We start from the raw sequence: 25,003 nt of genomic DNA on the forward strand, positions 1-25,003 counted from the left end.
CATGTCTCTTTAAGAAAAAGCCCAGTCTGCTCTGATTGGCTTGCAGAAAATATAAGGGGCACCTTTGCAAAGGCAGTTCTCGAGCTGTGGGCGGTATATTCTAGCCTGCATGTGACATAGGAAGGGGAGCTAATCTGAATGGCTCGTGAATCACATGTTTTCTGATCGAGGCAGCCCATAATAAACTGACTGGATTGTCTTATTTCACAGTTTGTGGGTTGGTAGGCACTCCAGATACCCAGATGTACGTGTACAACCACGGAAGAAGGGAGTTTTTCATGATACGTCACCTTTAAAAGATGACTAAGGCTTTTTTTCAAAAGCGAGTTGGACCCATTGTGGTACTAGTTGCTCATAGTGGAACTTATTCTATTGTTGCAGACATTATGGGACATTCTGGATAAGAGCACTAGCTAAAACTCACAATTCAATATAAATATAATCCTTTATATTTTATTTGTCAAGCTCGTGACCTCACAATATGCAGTCCACATGAAAATGTAAATATTTAAGGAAAACATCTTTTACCTGAGGGGCTGCACATATATGATAGAGTGCATGCTGGTGTCGTGGCTCATAGCAGTTGCATCATTTCACGGAGCTTTTAGAATAACAAAAATGGAAAAGAAAATGAAAAAGAACAGAGCACCAAAGGGAGAAAAACAGGAGTGTGGAGGAAAAGTCCAGAATGCAGACAGCGTGCTTTGATAGGGATAAGGAGGAAGAAAGGGAGATTGGAGAGCTTGACGGGGATCTGGGGAAAACGCAGGCTAATGTGAAAGAAACATTTAAAACGGAGCCTCCGGCGGCCATTTGGTTCGAGGAGTAGATGCAGCATCCTTAAACCACTGAGGTCAGACAAAATGTGGAGGCAATAAATCTCTCTTGCCTTCGGGGTTGCTCCTCACCACTGATATAGGACGCCTCATGAAACAACTCAAAATCCTTTCCAACCTGAAAAATGGTTGCACATGTGTTTTCCATTATTTGGCTTTTACAAGTCAGCATTTAGATCGTTGAAAATGTTGCTATATGCTGTACTGTGTTGTTCAATGAGTGTGCTGTATTGATTTAGGGACTAAAGCCACAAGACTGCACAGGGGAAATGGTTAACAAGATGATGCGTTAATGTTCCTGTACTCACACATTCAGTGCGTGAAATGCAAAAAGAGAAGGACACATTTTTGTGCCTCGGTCTGCACTTGAAAAGGCAAACAGATGTGATGTGATGGGAATTGCAGACAGCGTGGTTACCAGCATTTATTATAATGGTTTAAACTGTTGGTCCAACCGAATCACAAAAAAAGAAATGTTTTGTAGTTTACTCCTTTGTGTCTAGCCATGCACATCATTTCAGAATACATGCTGGGGTTATGAGAAGTCAATCTCTGGGATTTCTGCCACAAGCATCAAAAAAGTGACATTTGGGAAATTATCCATCAGAATTTCTCAGGATAATCTGCAGAACATACTTTCAGCAGTTTTCATATAGAAACGTTTTCTTTGTTGGAAAGTAGCTCTAATTAAAACTGTTGACAGTGAGGTCTATGGATGATCAAGAGAAACTTGGACACTGTTTCTTTCCTTCTTTTGAATCTGCTTTTAGTAGAAGCAACATTAAACCTCCATTTTATTGGGGTGGCAGCAGATTTTTAAAGACATACAGTATGTTACAGGGGACATATCATGCTCATTTTCAGGTTCATACTTGTATTTTAGGTTTCTACTAGTACATATTTTCATGCTTTAATGTTAAAAATAAACACGTTATTTTTGTCATCCTGTCTGTCTGAATATAGCTGTATAGCAGTTGATTTGAAATGATCTACATACCACTAGGGGTACGTGAGAAAAAAAAAGTGTTTACTGATTTGACTAATCTGATCCTTTAACATCTTCCACATTGACGGACACCGCACAATAAGATTGCATTTAGGATATGAGCTTCTCCGCCATTAACATAATGTAAGAATTATAACCTCAATGCTCACAATATATATATATATATATTTTATGACAGTTTTGATTTGTTTTTTCAAATTTGTTTGTGAATAAATTCACAAGTTGTAATAATTGTGCTGAACTCTCAGTGGAACAAGCATAAGATGACATAAGATGTGTTGAGACGCACAGCCATGATAATGTGTGTACCATCTCACTCTAGAGACAACTACAGCATGATGCCATATTCTTTAGGCACATCTCCACATATTATCTTTCACTGACATTTTTTTTTTAATACAAAGGCCTGAAACACTAGTCTTCATTGTATTTCAGTGTGTTTCAGTCACATGCGAGAGAATATTGTGCTGGAAACAACTTCCCTCTGAGTTCCTCTGTGAACAGCATCCACAGTTTATTCTTTCCCATCTGGCTCTGGGCTCAGTTGATGTAAAACGCCAGGGCTCTCTGACCCCTTGTATATGTTAACGCGCTGCTCTGGTAAACTGGAATGTTTGACGTCACCCATATTCCCTTGCTGCATACCTGCTCTTACGGCCAAATGTAATATAGTTAATTGATACAGTATTGAGACAATATTTATACTTGTTGGAACTTTGCAAATGTGCCAGTGGAGATGAAATAATGATTGTGTGTGCTCCACAACATATTTTGTTTGCACTCATTATGTACATGCAGCATGGAGAACTTTCTGCTTTAGCTGTGACGTAACTTCTCCTGTGTGTTATAAGTAGCATCAACAGGAAATGTGTTTTATGTGTTTGATTATATGATCGGACCTGAGGGCCAAGCTGTCTATATTAACTGAGTCTGTAGTTTAATGTATATTATTTCAAACACATACACTATTATATCTCATGAATTAAAGTTAGTTGCTCAGTCCGTAGGGAGTTGGCTTGGGAACCAGAGGGATCGCTGGTTCAAGACCCCGTAGTTCACACTCAGTACTTGGTCCTTGGTCCTTGGTAGCTGGAGAGATGCATGTTTGCCTCTTGGTGCAAGGCACCAAACCCCCAACGGAGCCCCCTCGCTCTGACATCTCTCCATTAATGCATGTTTAGAGGCCCTGTTTGTGCATGTGTGTGTGCATTTCGGGACTGTGTGTACTATCTACTGTGTAGAATAACAGAGTGAAAAGAAATAAATCAATAAAGTGCCTTCTTCTTCTTTCTTCTACATTTCATGCCCGACCAGAAAAAAATTGCCCCAGTTTTGACCTTTGATCCTGACCTTGGTGAGAGCCTCAGACCAAAGCGAGTCCAGCCTTTGGTGTTTGTAGTGAAGTGCATTCACTGGTTAGTCGCTTGCGTTCATTTCAGCAGCTTGTATTGGGTAATTATCTAAATACAGCAAATGACTCATTTTAGAGCGTGCCATCTGTCACATAGCATATTAGTTCATGAGTACATGCACATACCGTAAATTGCATTTTCCATATGGCATGGAGACACAGAGCCTGTTTGATTGGTACAACTGTAAGGACTAAGGAGCTCTCTTTCTGTCACAATATTTCATCACAAGCAGTGACGAATGCTTGAGAATATGTGGCCACATGCATAATCCATCTATTAATTGCTTGTTCCCCCGTCAGGAACAGCTAATTTAATTGAACTCAGAAAAGGTTATTTTGTAGATTATATGTCGTGTAGGTGAGATGTTCTCAATCTTTTTTCAGCTAAGGACCCTTTACAAAATATAGAATATACCAGGGCCCCCTTAATATATGTCCCTTAGAATAATTTGATGATTTTACACTTCTATAGTCTTTGTTATGTGAAAGAACAATACTAGAGTATTGTATTAGAAAGATATTAGACACATATTAAACATATTTGCAGAGGGTTATAGATTTGTTAGATCAAAACATAATCTATGAACTATTCTACCAACCCAGTTGTCAGAAAAATATTTGGAATTACTCTTTTCTGCAAACCAACGTTTCTTAATCCCCCAAAAATGTTTCATCAATATGTTTCATATCAGCCTTGTATCACGCTAGCAGAAACGTACAATGCCACATGGTTAACTTTGTGTAACAGTTGGTTAGGTTTAGGCACCAAAACTATCTAATTTTACATTTACAGTTAAGGTTAGAAAAAGCATAATGTAACGTGACATGACGTGACGTGACGTGACGTGGGGTGACGTGATGTGATGTCACAAAGTAACTACTGTAAATAAACAACAAACGCCCTTGTTAAGCATTACGTAAAACCACGTTACATAAAACCACGTTACATAAAACCACGTTACATAAAACAACATTACGTAAAACAACGTTACGTAAAACAACGTTACGTAAAACAACGTTACGTAAAACAACGTTACGTAAAACAACGTTACCTAAAACAACGTTACCTAAAACAACATTACCTAAAACAAGGTTACCTAAAACAACCTTATATGAAACATTACCTAAAACAACCTTAGGTAAAACAAACTTATGTAAAACATTACCTAAAACAACCTTATGTAAAACAACCTTACGTAAAACAACATTACTTGAAACAACCTTATGTAAAACAACCTTACGTAAAACAACCTTACCTAAAACAACCTTGTGGAAAACAACCTTAGGTAAAACATCCTTATGTAAAACAACCTTATGTAAAACAACCTTACATAAAACAACATTACGTAAAACAACCTTACCTAAAACAACATTACGTAAAACAACCTTACATAAAATAACCTTACGTAAAACAACCTTACGTAAAACAATCTTACGTAAAACAACTTTACGTAAAACAATCTTACGTTAAACATAATTAACATAAAACAACGTTACGTGAAACAACGTTACGTGAAACAACGTTACGTGAAACAACGTTACGTGAAACAACGTTACGTGAAACAACCTTATGTAAAACAACCTTACGTAAAACAACCCAACGTAAAACAACCTTACGTAAAACAAACTTACATAAAACAACCTTATGTAAAACAACCTCACGTAAAACAACCTTACGTAAAACAACCTTACATAAAACATTAGCTAAAACAACCTTACGTAAAACAACCTTACGTAAAACAACATTACGTAAAACAACCTTACGTAAAATAACCTTACGTAAAACAACCTTACGTAAAACAATCCTACGTTAAACATAATTAACATAAAACAACGTTACGTGAAACAACGTTACGTGAAACAACGTTACGTGAAACAACCTTACGTGAAACAACCTTACGTGAAACAATGTTACGTGAAACAACGTTACGTAAAACAACGTTACGTAAAACAGCGTTACGTAAAACAGCGTTACGTAAAACAGCGTTACGTAAAACAGCGTTACCTAAAACAGCGTTACGTAAAACAGCGTTACGTAAAACAGCGTTACGTAAAACAGCGTTACCTAAAACAACGTTACCTAAAAACAGGAAAAAAGATGGCGTACCCACGTAACTTTTGACTACGGTGTCCTGTAAGGGACAACCATGTCTATTGCGCAATTCTGGATGGGAATCACAGCGCACCAGCGACGCCTGGTGGCTGATCTAGGCTACTGCCTTACACTTACATAAAACAACCTTATGTAAAACAACCTTACGTAAAACAACCTTACGTAAAACAACCTTACGTAAAACAACCTTACGTAAAACATTAGGTAAAACTACCTGACGTAAAACAACCATACGTAAAACAACCTTACGTAAAACAACCATAGGTAAAACAACCTTACGTAAAACAACCTTACGTAAAACAACCTTACGTAAAATAACCTTACGTAAAACAATCTTACGTTAAACATCCTTACGTAAAACAACCTTACGTAAAACAACCTTACGTAAAACAACCTTAGGTAAAACCTTACGTAAAACAACTTTACGTAAAACAACCTTACGTAAAACAACCTTAGGTAAAACATCATTACGTAAAACAACCTTACATAAAACAACCTTACGTTAAACAACCTTATGTAAAACAACCTTACGTAAAACATTCCATAAAACAATCTTGTGTAAAACAACCTTTTGTAAAACAACCTTATGTAAAACATTACCTAAAACAACCATACATAAAACAACATAAAGTAAAAAAAACTTACGTAAAACAACCTTGTGTAAAACAACCTTGCTTAAAACATTACCTAAAACAACCTTACGTTAAAATATTACCTAAAAAAACCTTACGTAAAACAACTTTACGTAAAACATTAACTAAAACAACCTTACGTTAAACAATATTACTTAAAACAACCTATGTAAAAAAACTTTACGTAAAACAACATTACGTAAAACAACCTTACGTAAAACAACCTTACGTGAAACATTACGTAAAACAACCTCAACTTAAACAACTTTGTGGAAAACAACCTTAGGTAAAACATCCTTATGTAAAACAACCTTATGTAAAACAACCTTACATAAAACAACCCTACGTAAAACAACCTTACGTAAAACAACCTTACATAAAACAACCTTATGTAAAACAACCTTACGTAAAACATTCCATAAAACAATCTTGTGTAAAACAACCTTTTGTAAAACAACCTTATGTAAAACAACATTACGTAAAACAACCTTACGTAAAACATTACCTAAAACAACCCTACATAAAAAAACATTACGTAAAACAACCTTACGTAAAACAACCTTGTGTAAAACAACCTTACTTAAAACATTACCTAAAATAACCTTACGTTAAAATATTACCTAAAAAAAACCTCCATTCGTTGAACTACAAAGCCTTTAATATATATGAAAACAACCTTACGTGTTGTGTTATATATATATCTATATGTATATTTATATACATATAGATATCTGTATCTATATATATACATATATATAGATATATATCATGATAATTTAAATGAATTAATCTGAAAACTTTTCACGGACCCCTTGGCAGAAAGCCACAGACCCTTGGGGCTCTTTTAGAATCACTGGTGAAACTGCAAGTTTAGACCACAATTAGCAATTGCTTTAATATATAAAATTATAAGATGGAGATGAATCAAATCCAATGAGTCAGTCAGCCAAACAGATAAAGAGGCGAAAAGAGCGGGTGCGTAATTTAGCAGGACCACAATCTTCCAACCAGGGGAGCGTGGGATGGAAAAGCTCGTCGTAGCTGTGGTTGCCTCTTTAAAGGAAGACCCATCTGAGTCGGGGCCTGTTGATGGAAAAACCTAGACATGTAATCAGCGAGCTACTTATTCATTTCAACTTTCCTGGCCTGAGCTTGCTACCCCTCCCTTAAGATACTGAGCTTTTGTTTGTGGAAGCCGAGGTGAAGAGCGAGCATGTTCAAACTAGAGCACTATTTCAATACAGCAAATCCTCCATGCATTAGAATATTAATCCGACAGGATGCTTCTTTTTTTTTTTACATGTTAAATTCCTTCTGCCAGTCATTAACAAGAGATAGGGTGAGGGATAATCACATGGTTTTGACTCACTTTGAAGCGAAACACTGCATTGACATGTTTTTGACCCCATTAGAACTCAGGTTTTTGGTCTCATATGGCCAAAGGCCTTGACTGTTGTTTGTGGAACGGCTGCTTTACTGGACGGCTTTATCAGTGGACCAATCACAGGTTGAGCTAAAGGTCCCATACAGAGGGAAGATTTATGTTTGGCCATGACACCATGGGGTTTTAGAGCAGGAAAGAGCAGCTGCTGCAGAGCCACCCCTCAGCAGCTGTAACTCATCTGCATCTGGACTAGGAATCAGGCTGCACTCCTCACCGTATTAACCATCTCACTGCAATGAAGAAGTTGTTCAGAACAAGAATGGAAACAAACGTCAGAACTGGTTTGATTTCATAAACTTACCATGCATTGGGCACTATCTCTCTGAGAGTGAGACCACAGTGTGGCCATCAGTTTGGGGGCTGCGCTCGGACCGACTCGTCTTTTTTTCTTTCTAAAGGAAATGAGAGTTCCAGCTTTATGTGACTCATTGTTTCCATAAGGTCATTTTCTAACCCCTCCTCTTGTGGCTGCAGTAGATTCTCCCTAAACACTGCGTTGTGGCCAAGGAAAATCCATAAACTATCTACTTTTTTAGTCTGCTCCATTTGCCAGCTACATCACATTTGTGGCACTGTGATAGTAGGTTTGCCAGGTTTTCCTTCTTTTTTCTTCTTCTTCTTCTCTTGTGTCATGACTTATTTTGGGTTCTTTGTTATCTGGCTGATGTCTGGTGAACTACACTAAATGATGGGTACGGAGTAGACACATGAGTCATGTTGAAGAGCTCCAGACTCCCATGTTTTAACCCAGGAGCGGAAACTGTCTGCCCATTTATATGGCTGACTAGTGGAAAATCCAGATCAAGCAGTCCCCGTCGGAAGGGAGCATGCCTTTTCACCGTTGTCACGGTCAAACTGTGCTTTTACGGCGTCTGTGGAAAAGTGTTGAACCTGCAATGAATTAGCTGAGAGGAGGGGAAAAAGTGAACGTCCCTCACCTCCTCCTCCTCCTCCTCCTCCTCCTCCTCCTCCTCCTCCTCCTCCTCCTCTTCTTCAAGGCTTGCGGTGTTTTTTTTTAAGACCGCTCTCAAAACCACACTTCTCTTCCAGTAAATTTCAAACTGCTCCAACACGCAGTGTTTGACATCTCCCAAAACCCAACAGGAAAAATCGCTCTCCAGCTCGGCCAGACATCCCTGGTAGTGTGGCGCTTTTCATGTCTCTGCAATGAAAGAGAGTAAAGTTACGCACAGTAGAGATGAACCTGATTGAGATTCCAACACTGCATCCGATTAGACTGTTATCAGTCGCTATAAGCACCATAGATGTGGGTCATTAGGGGCCTACTACGCCTACTATGTTGTAAAAGTGAAAGTAAAACTTAAAAGCATCACGTTTTAACATGTGAAACGTGACATTTTGAACACAAACAAAAAGGCTTTTTTAGGTTTAGGCAACAAAACTACAACTTCTTGAGGCTTAGGTAATAAAACTACAACTTCTTTAGGTTTAGGCAATAAAACAACTTCTGTAGGTTTAGGCAATAAAACTACAACATCTTTAGGTTTAGGCAACAAAACTACAACTTCTTTAGGTTTAGGCAACAAAACTACAGATTCTTTAGGTTTACACAATAAAACAACAACAACTTCTTTAGGTTTAGGCAATAAAACTACAACTTCTTTAGGTTTAGACAATAAAACAACTTCTGTAGGTTTAGGCAACAAAACTACAGCTTCTTTAGGTTTAGGCAATAAAACAACTTATGTAGGTTTAGGCAACAAAACTATAGCTTCTTTTGGTTTAGTCAATAAGACTACAGCTTCTTTAGGTTTAGTCAATAAGACTACAGCTTCTTTAGGTTTCGGCAATAAGACTACAGCTTCTTTAGGTTTAGGTAATAAAACTATAGCTTCTTTAGGTTTAGGCAATAAAATTACAGCTTCTTTAGGTTTAGGCAACAAAACTACAGATTCTTTAGGTTTACGCAATAAAACTACAACTTCGTTAGGTTTACGCAATAAAACTACAACTTCTTTATGTTTAGGCAACAAACTACAGCTTCTTTAGGTTAGAAAATAAAACTACAACTTCTTTAGGTTAAGGTAATAAAACTACAACTTCTTTATGTTCAGTCAATAAAACTACAAGTTATTTAGGTTTAGGCAACAAAACTACAACTTCTTTAGGTTTAGGCAATAAAACTACAACTTCTTTAGGTTTAGGCAAAAAAAACAAAAAACTTTGTTAAGTTTAGGTAATCCATCATGTTTTGGATTAAAGTAACCACAAACACAAAGACAACTACCCATTGTCGGTTTCACACGGGATGCCAAATCCAGTCTCCTGGGTGAAAGCCCTGTGTTTTGTGTCCCATCCATATTCCCTGACCTCCACCCCTTATGGAATTTTACACTATCTATACTACAGCACCTGACTTCTGCTTCTGCTCCTTTCATAATTACTATGGTCACTAGAGGTCGCTGTCATATTCTTTTATATCTTCTTTCGGTGATCCATCATATGAATACATGGTAAAACCTACTATTTGGTGTAGTAGGCCCCTATTGACCCACATCTATGGGGCTTATAGCGACTGATAACGCCTATTTAATAGCCTAACAACAGTCTAATCGGCTGAACAAGAAATAATGCAGCTTGTATGAGGCTGAAGAAACAATTATTACATGTTAACAAGAATTAAAATCCAGTCAGTCATAAGTACTAAAGTACAAGGGAACAGCTATGCTTGTTCTTGTGAAACAAAAGAGAGAAGAGAGAACAGATCATTATAGTGGAAAAAAATTAATCTTTCCAAAAATCAAGATTCATGGCTAAAGTGTTTCCAAGCGTCTCCACAAATGAAGAGAAATGCCCTCTGCGTTCCAGGAAGTACTGGTTTTCTTTTGGAAAGGCCACGGCTTAGACAGTGAGAAGTTACTGGCTGTTGAAAGGTGTTACTCTGCAGCCTGACAGAACAGTATACTTTTGGATTGTATTTGCTAGTTGGAGTGTTGATCTTCTAAAGCGCATACAGATAAAAGCTGTAGTTCCCAGCCAAAACAACTGGTTGGGAGAGTCATGGAGATAAAGAATCTACAGTAAGTTAAAGTCTGACTGCCGTTGTATGTTTTATTTTATGTTTTCACCAGCGTTGGTTTGTTAGTTTGTTGGTTTGTCCGTTTGGAGGATTACTCCAAAAGTCTGCGATGGATTTGAATGAATCTTTTTGGAGGGGTAGGGTGTGGCATAATGAAGATTAAAACTCAGTGAAATTCCAGTTGAGTTGGACCAAAGCACACTTGGTGATTGTTGTAAAGAGTAACGACGACGGTTTAGGTGAGTTTGTTTCCGTCCAGTTTGAATGAAGTGTTTTATGATGCTCTGCTACGTACAGCTGATCTCAACAGAAACAAAAATACATCTGGATGACGGTGCAAGCTGCACGGAGGGGGGGGTGAATGTGACTGTGTGGCAGGCAGTGACGTACCGCCTTGGCGGAGGTCTGCGCTCTCCGAGTGCACTTCTAGTTATATATGTTATCATGAATGAGAAAAAAATGAAAAAAATGAACAAGCAAAACTGGTAGGAAAATTTTTTTTTAATCATAATCATCATAAACATAATTATAATCATCAATAATCATCATATATGGGAAAATACAAAAAAGAAAAAAGAAAAAACATGCAGAAACTAGAATGGCACTCGGAGAGCGCAGACCTCTGCCAAGCTGCCTGAGTACGATTGCCCCCCCTCTCCGTTCAGCTTGCATCATCATCCACGTGTATTTATGTTTATGTCGAGATCAGCTGTTCGTAGCGGAGCATCGTTAAACACTTCATTCAAACTGGACAGAAACAAAATGTAACTCACCTAAACCGTCGTCGTTACTCTTTCCAACAATCACCAAGTGTGCTTTGGTCCAACTCAACTGGAATTTCACAGAGTTTAATGTGAAAAAACACAGAATCTGCAGGTGCACCCCCCCGCTCTCTCTCTGTACCTCTGCAGGCAGAAGGAGAGAGGCTGGGTGACGCATCATGAACGTGTCATCAGTCACACTGCGCATGTCTTAAAGCCTGTGGTGTTAATGCACAGACTGAGCGGAGTTATTAAAAATAATTCCCAAAGCCGGATCATGATCCGGATCGCCACCAAAATCAAATTGATTGTTCATTGTGCCACATCCCACCCCTCCAAAAAATGTCATTCAAATCCATTGTGGACTTTTGAAGTTATCCCGCTAACGGACAAACCAACAAACAAACAAACCAACGCCTGTGAAAACAGAACCTTCTTCCTAGGCCTTCGGCCTTGGCAGAGGTAACTAGGAAAAAATATATCTTCATTCTATATTTTTGTGCATGTGTGACTTCCATGGCATTGTCTGAGGTATTATCCCGTACTTGTGACATTAGATTTTAATAGACTTAAGATTCTGATTACTTGGTGCATTTGTACATCATCCGAGCCTCAAGTGTCCTGTAATTTGAGGTATTTCAGAGGTCCCCATGATATCTTGTTGAAACCAGTTTAAATACAATACATCACTTATATCTTCAATCTATCTATACATTAGCTTTCTTTGATCTTGTACCAGGAGCCACGATGGATCTTACCTGTTTTACATAAGGGCCTTCAACTTCATCGCTGAATATTATATCTACGAATAGTATTTACATAGCCCAGGTGTAGCCTATTAAAGTGAAGGAATGACTTAAAATTAGGGCTGTCAATCGATTAGTATTTTTAATGCGATGAATCACATGATTTTACATAGTTAATCGCGATCAATCGCAAATTAAATCTTTAAAAATATTTATCTTAAAGGGAGATTAGTCAAATATTTAATACTCTTATCAACATGGGAGTGGACAAATGTGCTGCTTTATGCAACTGTATGTCTATAGTTAATAAAGGAAATCAATTAACAACACAAAACAATGACAGATATTGTCCAGAAACCCTCACAGGTACTGCATTTAGCATAAAACAATATGCTCCAATCATAACATGGCAAACTGCAGCCCAACAGGCAACAACAGCTGTCAGTGTGTCAGTGTGCTGACTTGACTATGACTTGCCCCAAACTGCATGTGATTATCATAAAGTGGACATGTCTGTAAAGGGGAAACTCGTGGGTACCCATAGAACCCATTTACATTCACTGATCTGGAGGTCAGAGGTCAAGGGACCCCTTTGTAAAATGGACATGACAGTTTTTCCTCACCAACATGTAGCGTAAGTTTGGAGCGTTATTTAGCTTCCTTCCAAACGAACATGAGGAGAGTGAGTTGCGTTAATGCGATGAAGAAATTAGTGGCGTTAAAACAAATTTGCAACAAAATTAAATCTTTATAAAGTTAATTTCCATTGATCTTCATTTTACAAAATGTTGTGTTATATATATTGTTGCTGTTAAAGGGACTGTTTGTAATTTCTTCCACGTATAAATCAATCTGGGTCGGTGTCCCATGCGCGCTCGCGTGTGTCTACGCTGTTCAGACTCAGACTCCAACACAAACTACAGTGAAGCACCAAAACCTCTTGGTTGTATCTAGTGAAGCCCGTCTGTTAAACAGTGTCGGAGGACGCGGGGGAGACCGTAGCTTTGGAATCTCTGCTGTAATCTGCTCCTCTGCTCCTCCTCCTGCCTTCACTCACACACCACGCTCTTTCTCTCTCTCTCGATCCACTCTCACGTGCATGCTGCTCACTCCACACTGCAGAAGACTTCGTAGCTCTGAGAATATCTAGTGGACGTTTGTGCAGAAATAACTCCTGCAGCTCCTCCAGACCAACAGAGGTTTCCCGTGTCTTGTGAAGTGACGGGGCTCCGCAGAGAGAAACATTATCGTCTCTGACCAAAACTCCGGTGTCTCCCCTGTTCCCTCCGGCCGCGGTCGGGAGGCTGAGGCAGGAAAAGCCAACACTAGGATCAGCATTGATTCATGGAGAGACCTTTGTCTGGTCAGCTAACATTACTGCCAAGCAGCTGAAATATAGAGTGATATTGTGCTTTTAGCTGACCTGTGTCTCCTCACTGTGTTGAGCGATGCTCCTTCATTTCTATGTAGAGCGAGCACAAGCGCGAGCAACAGGACGCTGAGTTTAGTTGACTTAACGGCCACAGGTGAAGCTCATAATAAGACATTTCTGATTCTTACAAACAGTCCATTTAAAGGGGACATACTACGCTCATTTTCAGTTTCATACTTGTATTTTGTGTTTCTACTACAACATGTTTACATGCTTTAATGTTAAAAAAATACATTATTTTTCTCATACTGTCAGTCTGAATATACTTTTTGTTTTTCACCCTCTGTCTGAAATGCTCCGTTTTAGCGCCCGTCTCTTTAAGAAAAAGCCCAGTCTGCTCTGATTGGCTAGCGGGAAAAAATATGGTGCACCTTTGCAAAGGTAGTTCTCGAGCTGTGGGCGGTATATTCTAATGAGCCTGCATGTGACATAGGAAGGGGAGCCAATCTTATTGGCTTGTTGAATCACATGTTTTCTGTTCGAGGCAGCCCACAAAAAAACTGACTAGGTTGTCTTATTTCACAGTTTGTGGGTTGGTAGGCACTCCAGATACCCAGATGTTTGTGCACAAGCAGTGAAAACATGAGTTTTTTCATGATATGTCCTCTTTATTGATTATTTAAATATTCTGCCTCATATGTAGTTTCTCATAGAGTAACACTTGAACAACAAAATTAGAGGTTCTCTTGACATAAAATTGAGTTTACTTTGTGGGTTTATCTAAAAATAGAATCTCAGACTTCTTCTTTTACTCTCAAGTGATGATATTAGTGCCTGTAACATTCAGTACTGATCAGGCTTTAACCTACCATGCTATACTAGAGGTGAGCTGCATACTGGGGCCTATCAGCTCAGAACACATGTTGTATATCTGTCTCTGTATCTTCCTGTACATCTGTCCTAGGCAGTGTGTATACATTCCCAGGCGTGTCTAACACATATATAAATATGGCATTGAGCCATGTTAAAACATGTTGTCTTGTTGCATAAGGCCTCAGTATAAGTAGACCTGCCCCTTTTACCTGATTGTTCCTGCTCTTTGACTTTTTTTCTGGAAAGGTTTTTGGAACCATCAGAATGTACAGTGAGGTGGAGAGAAGTCCTTAGTTTATCTTAGAATAGTATCAGTGGTTATGGCTCCTCTCTGCAACTTCCTTTTACCAGTAGTATAGCTGACTAACCTGACTTACCTGCAGCCGGAGGCTCAGAGCTGCCACCTGCTGTTTATTTCAGGAACAGGTGAAGTCTTCAGAGCCTTATCTCTGCAGAGAGAGGTGGACTCAGATTAGAGCCCTTACAAACAGGGTTCCTGTTAAAGCCAGGCACAACCCACAACAGGCCTGGGGCCTACATTCACATCTCTTATTTCATAATCAGATATTCTGGAAAAGATGAATTTTGCAATTATAACTAGGGATGTCAATCGATCGATTAAAATATTTAATTGCGATTAATTGCAATCGTTCAAATACTCTTATCAACATGGGAGTGGGCAAATATGCTGCTTTATGCAAATGTATGTATATATTTATTATTGGAAATCAACCAACATACCACCAACACAAAACAATGACAGATATTGTCCAGAAACCCTCACAGGTACTGCATTTAGCATAAAACAATATGCTCCAATCATAACATGGCAAACTGCAGCCCAACAGGCAACAACAGCTGTCAGTGTGTCAGTGTGCTGACTTGACTATGACTTGCCCCAGACGTCATGTGATTATCATAAAGTGGGCATGTCTGTAAAGGGGAGACTCGTGGGTACCCATAGAACCCATTTACATTCACTGATCTGGAGGTCAGAGGTCAAGGGACCCCTTTGAAAATGGACATGACAGTTTTTCCTCGCAAAACTTTAACTGACGTTTGCAGCTTTATTTAACCTCCTTTACAACAAGCTAGTATGACATGGTTGGTACCAATGAACTCCTTAGGTTTTATAGTTTCATACGATACCAGTATCTTCACTCTAGCTTTAAAATTAAGCCCGCTACAACCTAAAAAACGCAGGTTGTGTTAATGTGTTATTGCGTTAATTTTGACAGCCCTATATTTTACAGAAAATATTGTCAGAGTTGTTGTGTGATAATTTGCTGGAGGTATAGGTCAGTTATTTGTGAAATGCACATTATAAATACGACGTCAACTCTCAAAGGTATCCACCTTTGAGAGTTGACGTCGTATTTATAATGAATGAGACTTCTGGGACTAACAGTTGCTTCATAGGAGGCTGCAGGGTTTTCTTTTGAACACGAGTCAAGTTTTTGAGACGCTGCCTCTGGAGGAAATGATCTCATGTCTAACGACTGCAGACTTCACTACAACAAAGGGGCACGTTACCCAGACCTTTGTCCTCTGACCGTGTGTGCAGAATAGAATATAGTGGACGGCCGGCCGTAAAATGAACTGAACAGATTGCTCTGCATGTTCTTTTTTTCTCTCCAGTACGACTTTTTTTTAGATTCTTTGTTAATTGTTTCCTGTAGGCAAGAGCAGCTGTTGAACTCTCCTGAGATTACGGCTTTATTAGCATTTGAAATGTCTCATGATTTCTTTGACATTTACATGTATAATACCCTGCAGTGTTATCAAACATGGTCATATCTCAGGAACTACTCCCCCTGAGAAAGCCGCTCCAAGGATGATTGAATGAACTACAGGCAGCACCGGGTGGCTCAGTGGTTAGCCCGGTTGCCTTGGAGAAAGACGGTGCTCTCTGTGTTTCTGTTGAGGTTTTCTTAGAAGCATTAGGGTCAATGTGTTAAACCAACCACAAACTTTTTGGGAATAGAGAATGGATGAATGGATGTTTATTTTCTGTTTACCTGGTTGAAGCCAATCAGAGCAGACTGGGCTTTCTCTTAAAGAGACAGGCGCTAAAACGGAGCGTTTCAGACGGAGGGTGAATACAGCTATATTCAGACGATTCAGGATGAGAAAAACACTATGTTTTATGAACATTACAGCACGCAAACATATTCTACTAGAAACCCAAAATACAAGTCTGAACCTAAAAATGAGTATGATATGTCCCCTTTAATATACACAGAGTTGATAAACTAACAGTTTTCTCCCCCTCTGTGCGTTCCAGGAGATGACCAGGGCTGCACAGCGGACGGCCAGGTGTACACCAACAGGGACATCTGGAAGCCAGAGCCATGCCGGATGTGTGTTTGTGACAATGGCCAGGTCCTCTGCGACGAAATCCAGTGCGATGAGCTGACTAACTGTGAGAAGATGGTCATCCCCGACGGCGAGTGCTGCCCCGTTTGTCAGTCCGATTCGTCGAGCAGCGGCGGACAGGGCGCTTTTGGCGGTGAGCGAGCAGCTGTTCTCTGTGGTTATTTGTCAGCTTGAGAAGTGAAAAACATGTCAGCGCTTGGATGTATTTATAATGTTACCTTATATTGCAGGTGGAGGGCACAATCACACATCCATGTTTTAACAATGGTAAAGAAAACAACAATAGACCCCCCACAGTTAGGGACAAATAAGAGAAGAAATATTAATCATATCGTCACCATGAAATATGTTTTAGTTTTGATAGATTCAGCCGATTGTCAGGCTATTAAATAGGCATTATTAATTGCTATAAGCTCCATAAATGTGGGTCAATAGGGGTCTACCACACCCACGAGTGGGTTTTATCATCTATTCACATGGTAGATCAGTGAAAGAAGGTATAAAAGAACACGGCAGTGACAGGAGCAGAAGCGATCAGGCGATGTAGTACAGAAAGCGTGAAACTCCAGGAGACTGGAGTTGGCATCCTGTTTGAAACCAGCAATGTGTAGTTGTCTTTGTAGTTTGTTTTTGTGTTTGTGTTTGTAGTTATTTTAATCCAAACACAATGTTTTTCCCTAAACTTAACAAAGTTTCCTTTTTGCCAAAACCTAAAAAAGTTATCGTTTTTTTGCCTAACCTAACTATTGTTTTTCTTTTACTAAACCTAAAGAACTTGTAGTTTTATTGCCTAAACCTAAAGAAGCCTTTTTGTTTGTGTTCAAAACGTGACATTTCATTGAATTTTACAACAGGTTAGAATTTATTGCTTTTCATTTTCATTTTCTCTTTTACAACATAGTAGGCGTAATAGGCCCCTACTGACCCAGATCTATGGGGCTTATAGCGACTGATAACACATATTTAATAGCCTGACAACACTCTAATTGGCTGAAAAAAGGGAAGAAATATTAATGAGATCATCACCATGAAATGTTTTGACTGATCTCTGTTTCCAGTGAAATGATCTATTATCGGTATATTTGTCAGAAGGAATGAACACATTACTGCCATTATTTATCAATAGACTCCTGCTGAGAAGGAGTCAGAAGGCTGATTGTGTTCATTGACTATGTTGCCTTTGTTTATTTTGACTGACCTGCATAATGATGACAAATGAATCTCTTTCCAACTGCTCCACCTTCACATTTTAAGCTTTCACTCTCATGACTTATTGATGATTTTTGTACCTATTCCTGACATGCAGTCCAATTATGAACAAATAATGTGATCTTTTATGATTTTTTCCTCATTGCAGATGGTGGGGGCAGGATCTATAAGGTAGGCCACCGTTTTGGGATGTTGTCTGTTACTGCTCAGCTGTACTACTTCATCATGTTTGCTGATATAATCAGCATCATGGAGCATCAGTTTCAAATGTGTTGTCATTTATCTGTTTATTCAGGGACCGAAGGGAGAACCCGGAGATGTCCCACTTGTGAGTGTTTGCTGAAACCTTTTAAACAGGCCTATAAAATTTGTCACAAATGGCGGCATCTGAATGCAAGTTATAACTACTGTTTTTAATGATGTCCCTGCAGGCCACTGGTATTAGAGGCCGCCCCGGACCTATGGTAAGCATACCCGTACCATCTTCTCAAAAGATTTTTTTCTTCTGCAAATGATGTTTTGTGTGAATGTTCAACTACCTGAACTGACACTAGATGGCATAAGAGGACAGTTGCCGCCTACATAACATCACCTTACAAGGACTTCTGCACAGCGGGATAGTCCTCTAGTCATCTGTGTAACCTTGCCATTTTATGCACCCCTGTGACAGGTCTTGTTGTGATGTGATTGCAATATTATATCATCACCCTCAGACCTTTATTGGTTCTCTCTGTTTATCACAACAGGGACCTCCCGGCTCTCCAGGAGAAAGAGGATCTCGAGGGCACAAAGGAAGGCCTGTATGTCACATCCACAAGTCCCCACGCACAAACACACAACTTTTTGAATTAAAACTTAAAGTGATCAAATGGTGACTTTACCCTCTCACCTCTTTCAGCTTCATGTTATCAGACATGTCAAAAAATGAATGCAAACGTCATATAGTTTAATATCTATTTTGGGGTTTTCAGAGGATATATGGCAGTAAGCTACGCAACGTGATTTTATTTATATGACTTTGCTTTTAATTTAGATTAATATTTGTATGCTAATACAGATTGTGAGAGCTACTGGACACCTGAATATCAATAAGGGGATAAATAAAGTATCTACCTACCTACCTACCAACCTCAATCTGTCATGAATCCACTTCACTCAGTGCGCAACAAAGCCCCAGCTTAGTTTATTAGCCAGCTACCTACTCAGTCATCAAGCCACTTCATCAAGTGATGCTAAGCCCAAACTAGCTAAACTGAGAAAATATGACGACAGTTATATAGACGACAAAATGCGTCCTGCGTCTTCAGGTGCTTGCGAACGAAGCCATGAAGCCGGCCAAGCTAAAGCGACATCTGATTACATAGCACTCGGAATGTCAGGGCAAACCAAAGTGGTGTTAACATGATTCAAATGTAAATGTGTTTCTGTTTCTCAACATCAAACAGGTCCGAAGTATTTAGGTTCAAAGGTTTTAGAATACAAATAGTTCCCATGACATCTAAGAGTACAAATGGTAGTAAGCATTATGCTTAATCAGTGTTACGATAATGAAGCGGTCCTTGGAAAATGTTTTTCCCTTTAAGGGGAGAACAAAGTTCAGTACAAAAGTAAGTAGAGCATACATGGGGGGCTTGTTTCTTAGAGTCATGCACCTGTATTAAGGAGTCTAGCTGTCTAGCACCATATTAGATCAACCCGCTGCCTACATGTATTTGTGGTTGCGAAACTGAAGAGTTATATCTATGAAAGAAAGTTGATTTAATATGAAAAAGACTCATTTAATCAGATGAATTTCTCTGTCTTGTGGCTTCATTATTCAGACTGATACACTGATATCTGTTTTCATACATTTTTATGTAAAATATATAATGTCTACATAGTCCATTGGGAGATCACTCTGCTCTTAAAAATAGTATTCACATGACATCTTGACTTGTGACTTATTCTTGTTGGGGTCATGAGAATGACTCCTTATTGCTCCAGAATGTTAAAAAAAGAAAGTGTTCAAAATAAAGAAATACTGCAGTATATATATATATATATTTTTTTTTTGGTTCAAGGGCAAGAGACTACCAGTCAAAATATAATGTAAAGTGCCAAGTTTAATGTATAATGTGCTTTGCAAGCAAAAATGTAGCAGGTTGATGAATGAACGCGCCGCTCTTGGTGGAGTTACAATCCAGTCGAGGGCAGCATTGTGACGGTGATTTATTAGTACATAACCAATGGTTTTCCTCCTGTCCACGCTTTACAGCTCAGGGTTCATAAACTAACAGAAATGAAGCTGCATCATTTGTATTAAAGTGTAATGACAGGTCCCACTGTGCATCTTGGCCAAAGCTCCACTGATCCATTGATTGATGATTGATCAATCTATATTTCAGTGTTTACGTTCATTAAAAAAAACAAATCTGAAAACCACAAAATAATGAATCAGAAACAAACTGGTTATAAAATGTTTTTCTAAGAGTGAATCGACACCTCTTTCTCTCTCCCTACTCTCTAGGGACTGCGGGGCTCTGCGGGCTATGATGGAGAGCCTGGTGTACCAGGTCAGCCCGGTGAATCAGGACCTCCAGGACATCCGACACACCCAGGAGTGAGTTGTGCGCTGAGGCCTCTCACATGCTGCAAACACACACACTGTGCTAACATGCACAGTAAGAGCAAACACAAGACTGATTACCTCAAAGGACTGCTCACACACCTAGACACCTGATTCATCCTTACTTTATGTCAACAGCCACCATTTAAAGCAGCAGAAACCCATACAAAGTCTCCTGCTGGGCCAGAGAATAAACCATACACATGGAGCCACATTCATGCACAACCTTGAAATACTGAATCACCTTCAAGTACTTGTACTTGCACTCACCTCATGTACTTACACTGGTGCAATTTTAATCATTTTCCCATGATCCTACCTGTCCTTCATGTGTTTTGTTGTATATCATTTTACTTTTTTTTAACATTGATGAATGATCAATTCTGATTAAACACAGTTAACCTAAAGCCTGTGCTTCCCCTACAGGGCCTGGGATCCCAAATGGCTGGAGTGCTTGATGGAAAAAATGGACCTCAAGGCATGTTGACTGGCTCAAGGGTAAGAAGATGTTAGCAAAATTGAACTAGCCTAATCTGACAGTGTTTCTTAAACCAATCATCCAAAAAGCAGACTAATAATGCAGTACTTATTTTTTAATTGAAGCTATCAGCAGAATTTCAGGAGCAGGACCACCTCAAGTGCCACTTCCCTTATTTCCTATAAATACCAGCCTAACCCATAACCAGCCTACCAGCCTAACCCATAACCCATCCAGCTTAAAACATCATCTTTTTTATCCATCATTCTCTTTTACTTATCCATCTATTTATTTTTATTTCCGCCTTAATTTGATTTGCACCCTGACTGCCAGCCACCCCCCCCCCCCTCTCAACCACACACTGTACACAGTCAACTTTGCCCAGTTATGTTGACTTTTTTTAATTTACTTAATTTTTATAATTATACTTTTTTAATTATATATATATATATATATATGTATATATATATATATATATACAGGTTTATTTAGTTTAGTTTATTCACATTTCATTTGATTTTATTTGTTATAAAAAATAAAATAAAATAAATAACTACTCAACTGGCCAGGCATGAGCCATGCTGCCTCCAAGTGGGCTCCCTCTATCGATGACTGTTTATGAATAGAAAAGGGCAAACGCCCTGGGCTATCTACCAGGCTCACGACCTACTACTACTACTACTACTACTACTACTACTACCTTCTGTTCCGCTTTCATATTCCGCACCCAAACCAAGAGCACGCAACAGCGCCCGGAATACACAGAAAAGTGAGCTATTTAACTTAACCACATACGAGCATCATCATCCGTCCACTCCAAACGCCGTCCAGAAAAGTGAGTCCGGCAAGCCTCAAAATAGTCTATTCCACGCTCACGTCCCTCATCAGAGAAGAAAGGACGAGGCTCAGACAGTCCATTGCCATCGCCACAGTTCTACTCCATCGTCTCCGAGGACAACTCCAGTCACCCGCCATGGACAAGACTACTCCGCTCTCGCAACACGTAGCCGGTCGGAGCGTCACCACGCTCCAGTGTGGTCCTCCGATGGCATTCATTCTTGCTAAGCAAACGTAGCTAACAGGCCATCTTGACTCAAGCCACTCATCAACATCCCCGTTCAAGACAACGATTCCCGCTCGTTCATAAGTTGTCCCACTTCCCATGTTTTGAGCAACTGCTCCACCTTTACTTTACTTTACTTTACTTTGACTTTATTGTCCACTTTAGTGGAAATTTGTCTTTGGCTTCTCTAGTACATACAAGATAAATTCAAACATTACACCTAGCAGCAAGTAGGACGGGAATTGGCACCAGGTTGCCACGGCCCCGGCCGCCTACTTCCAATAACCGCAGCCGCTCGCTCTAACCGAAGCATCAGGCACCAGAATGCCAACGCCCCCCGCCGCAACTTTTTTAGGTTCAGACAACAAAACTACAACTTTTTTAGGTTCAGGTAAAAAAAAGTTAAGTTTAGGGAAAAACACTGTGTTTTGGGTTAAAATAACAGTGGACACAAAGACAACTACACGTTATTTGTTTAACACAGGATGCCAACTACAGTCTCCTGGGTGAAAGCCCTGTGTTTTGTGTCCCATTCATTGTGCCCGACCTTAACCACTTATGGAGTTTCACACTTTCTATACTACTGCTCCCATCATAATTACTACATTCACTAGCGGTCGCTGTCATATTCTTTTATACCTTCTTTCGATGATCTACCATTTGAATGGATGATAAAACGACCTATGAGTAGGTGTAGTAGGCCCCTATTGAACCACATCTATGGGGCTTATAGGGATTGATAATGCCTATTTAATAGCCTATCAAGCATCTAATTGGCTGGAATATTAGTCAGGTGGGGAATGGACCAGTAATTAAAGAACTGTTGTCTGTGCTTTGGCAGCTTTTTTCACATGTGTCCATAGAGTTTCTCCATTAAAAAAGAATCCACCAATCCATACTTCCACTGAGTGTCTCAGAGATTATAATGCTTTAACCCCAGGGAGCACTTTTCATTATTTCTGGCCTTTTATATGGATTAGGCTGAGGTCTGTTCATCATTTGATTTAGCATCTTGTTTGTTTAGGGAGAGGCTGGAACAAGAGGACCTCCGGGGCCAACTGGCACACCTGTAAGTCCACAACAAGCTGTGACTCTCACTGTGCAGTAAACAGTGATAATTCTTCAATGACATTTTATCATTTTGTTTTGCTCCGTGTTTATCTTGTAAATGTTTGTCTTTCCCCTAACTCTTCTAAGGGTCAATCTGGACCCCAAGGATCTCCTGGAGATGTTGGCGATCCAGGGCATATGGTATAATGTCATTCTTTTGTACAATTTGTGTATATGGTCAAATCACCCATACCTTTGGTGTGGTTTTGCATGTAATTTACATGGTTTTGATGTTAATTTTGGTGTTCTGCTTGCTTGAAAGCTGGGATGGCCTGGATACATTTTAATTTTACTGTTACTGTTCAGAGAGGTGTGTTGTGTCCGGATGTTTACAGTCTGACTGTGACTTTTTCAGGGTACATCTGGCCAAAGGGGGCCTGAGGGCCCTCCAGGGAAACCAGGTGAAGATGTAAGTCAACTCACATTGTGTCTCACGTTTCTGTCAATCTCACTGTAATTCTGTGTATTCAGCTACAGTACAGTAAGGTTGAAATCAGTAAGAAAGTTAGAAGAAAGGTTGAGTGTAAATCTATAATCATAAATTAGTTCCTACAGTTAGAAAGGCCTGGCTGCATTTATATTAAAGTAAAGAGGAAGATCCTGGAGATACGTGGGGATGGATAGTATACCCACAAATGTTGCTGAACTGTCAAAATATGTTGTTATTAGGGCTGACAATCCATTAAAGTATTTAATTATTATGATTAATCGCATAGTTGTTCAGAATTAATCGCGATTAATCACAAATTAATCACCCATTTTTATCTGTTCAAAATGTACCTTAAAGGGAGATTTGTCAAGTATTTGATACTCTTATCAACATGGGAGAGGACAAATATGCTGCTTTATGCAAATATATGCATATCCTTATATTATTTAAAACAATGCCAGATATTATCCAGAAACCCTCACAGGTACTGCATTTAGCATAAAAACATATGCTCCAATCATAACATGTCAAACTGCAGCCCAACAGGCAACAACAGCTGTCAGGGTGTCAGTGTGCTGACTTGACTATGACTTGCCCCAAACTGCATGTGATTATCATAAAGTGGGCATGTCTGCAAAGGGGAGACTCGTGGGTACCCATAGAACCCATTTACATTCACTGATCTGGAGGTCAGAGGTCAAGGGACCCCTTTGAAAATAGCCATGACAGTTTTTCCTCTCCAAAATTTAGCACGAGTTTGGAGCGTTATTTAGCCACCTTTGCAACTCGCTAGTATGACATGGTTGGTACTGATGGATACCTTCCGTTTTTCTAGTGTTCATATGATACCAGAATCTTCACTCTAGCTAAAAGTGAGCCCGCTACAACCTAAAAATCGTAAGTTGCGTTAATGCATTCAAGAAATTAGTGCTGTTAATACAAATTTGCGTTAACATGTTATTATGGCGTTAACTTTGACAGCACTAGTTGTTATACAGTATCATCAGTGACCTGCAAACATTTTGATTTCCATGCCGAATTGTTAGAGGGTTGAGTCTTCCTTTTATCCAAATACATTCTTAAACATATTTTACTAAATTTTCTTTCCTTTCGTGGGTTAGTAAGACAAATAAAAGACTATATTATGTCAGTGACAGCGTCATGAAAAATGTCATAATGAAAACATTATGTTCATGTTTCCAAACATGTTGATCAGTAAAAAACAGCATGATAAGTGTAAAACCTATAACCAGCTCTGCATCTTAGTACGGTATGCAGTATAACGCAAAACCTGAGAGAGGATATATGATGTTTGATTTGGTGACATTTATTTTATTTTTACCGCCAAATGTTTTGCAGCCAAAAGAGTTTGTAATGTGTTAATGTCATGTCATCACACAGGGAGAAGCAGGCAAAGCAGGAAATAATGGAGAAGTTGGATTCCCCGGATCAGCAGTAAGCTTCTAGACATTCAAATGACACAGGATAAGAGCCCAAG

The 25,003-nt window shown here is 39.3% G+C and overlaps 1 protein-coding gene and 1 long non-coding RNA gene across 2 annotated transcripts in view; both read left to right on the plus strand.

The window, feature by feature from the left end:
* Positions 1 to 25,003, plus strand: part of col5a2a (collagen, type V, alpha 2a) — a 59,631-nt gene that overhangs the window by 13,856 nt on the left and 20,772 nt on the right. The window contains exons 2-12 of the mRNA XM_074658067.1: positions 16,519 to 16,743; positions 17,968 to 17,990; positions 18,115 to 18,147; positions 18,251 to 18,283; positions 18,566 to 18,619; positions 20,326 to 20,418; positions 20,851 to 20,922; positions 22,990 to 23,034; positions 23,163 to 23,216; positions 23,431 to 23,484; positions 24,907 to 24,960. Of these exons, the coding sequence (XP_074514168.1) occupies positions 16,519 to 16,743; positions 17,968 to 17,990; positions 18,115 to 18,147; positions 18,251 to 18,283; positions 18,566 to 18,619; positions 20,326 to 20,418; positions 20,851 to 20,922; positions 22,990 to 23,034; positions 23,163 to 23,216; positions 23,431 to 23,484; positions 24,907 to 24,960 (740 nt within the window). The remainder of the gene's footprint in view (positions 1 to 16,518; positions 16,744 to 17,967; positions 17,991 to 18,114; positions 18,148 to 18,250; positions 18,284 to 18,565; positions 18,620 to 20,325; positions 20,419 to 20,850; positions 20,923 to 22,989; positions 23,035 to 23,162; positions 23,217 to 23,430; positions 23,485 to 24,906; positions 24,961 to 25,003) is intronic.
* On the plus strand, positions 8,454 to 11,351 carry LOC141782072 (uncharacterized). The gene is made up of 2 exons (XR_012597030.1): positions 8,454 to 8,976; positions 9,127 to 11,351. It is a non-coding gene; the product is annotated as an uncharacterized LOC141782072 (long non-coding RNA).

This window comes from Sebastes fasciatus, chromosome 14 (assembly GCF_043250625.1).
Source record: "Sebastes fasciatus isolate fSebFas1 chromosome 14, fSebFas1.pri, whole genome shotgun sequence".
Classification (NCBI taxonomy): Eukaryota; Metazoa; Chordata; class Actinopteri; order Perciformes; family Sebastidae; genus Sebastes; species Sebastes fasciatus.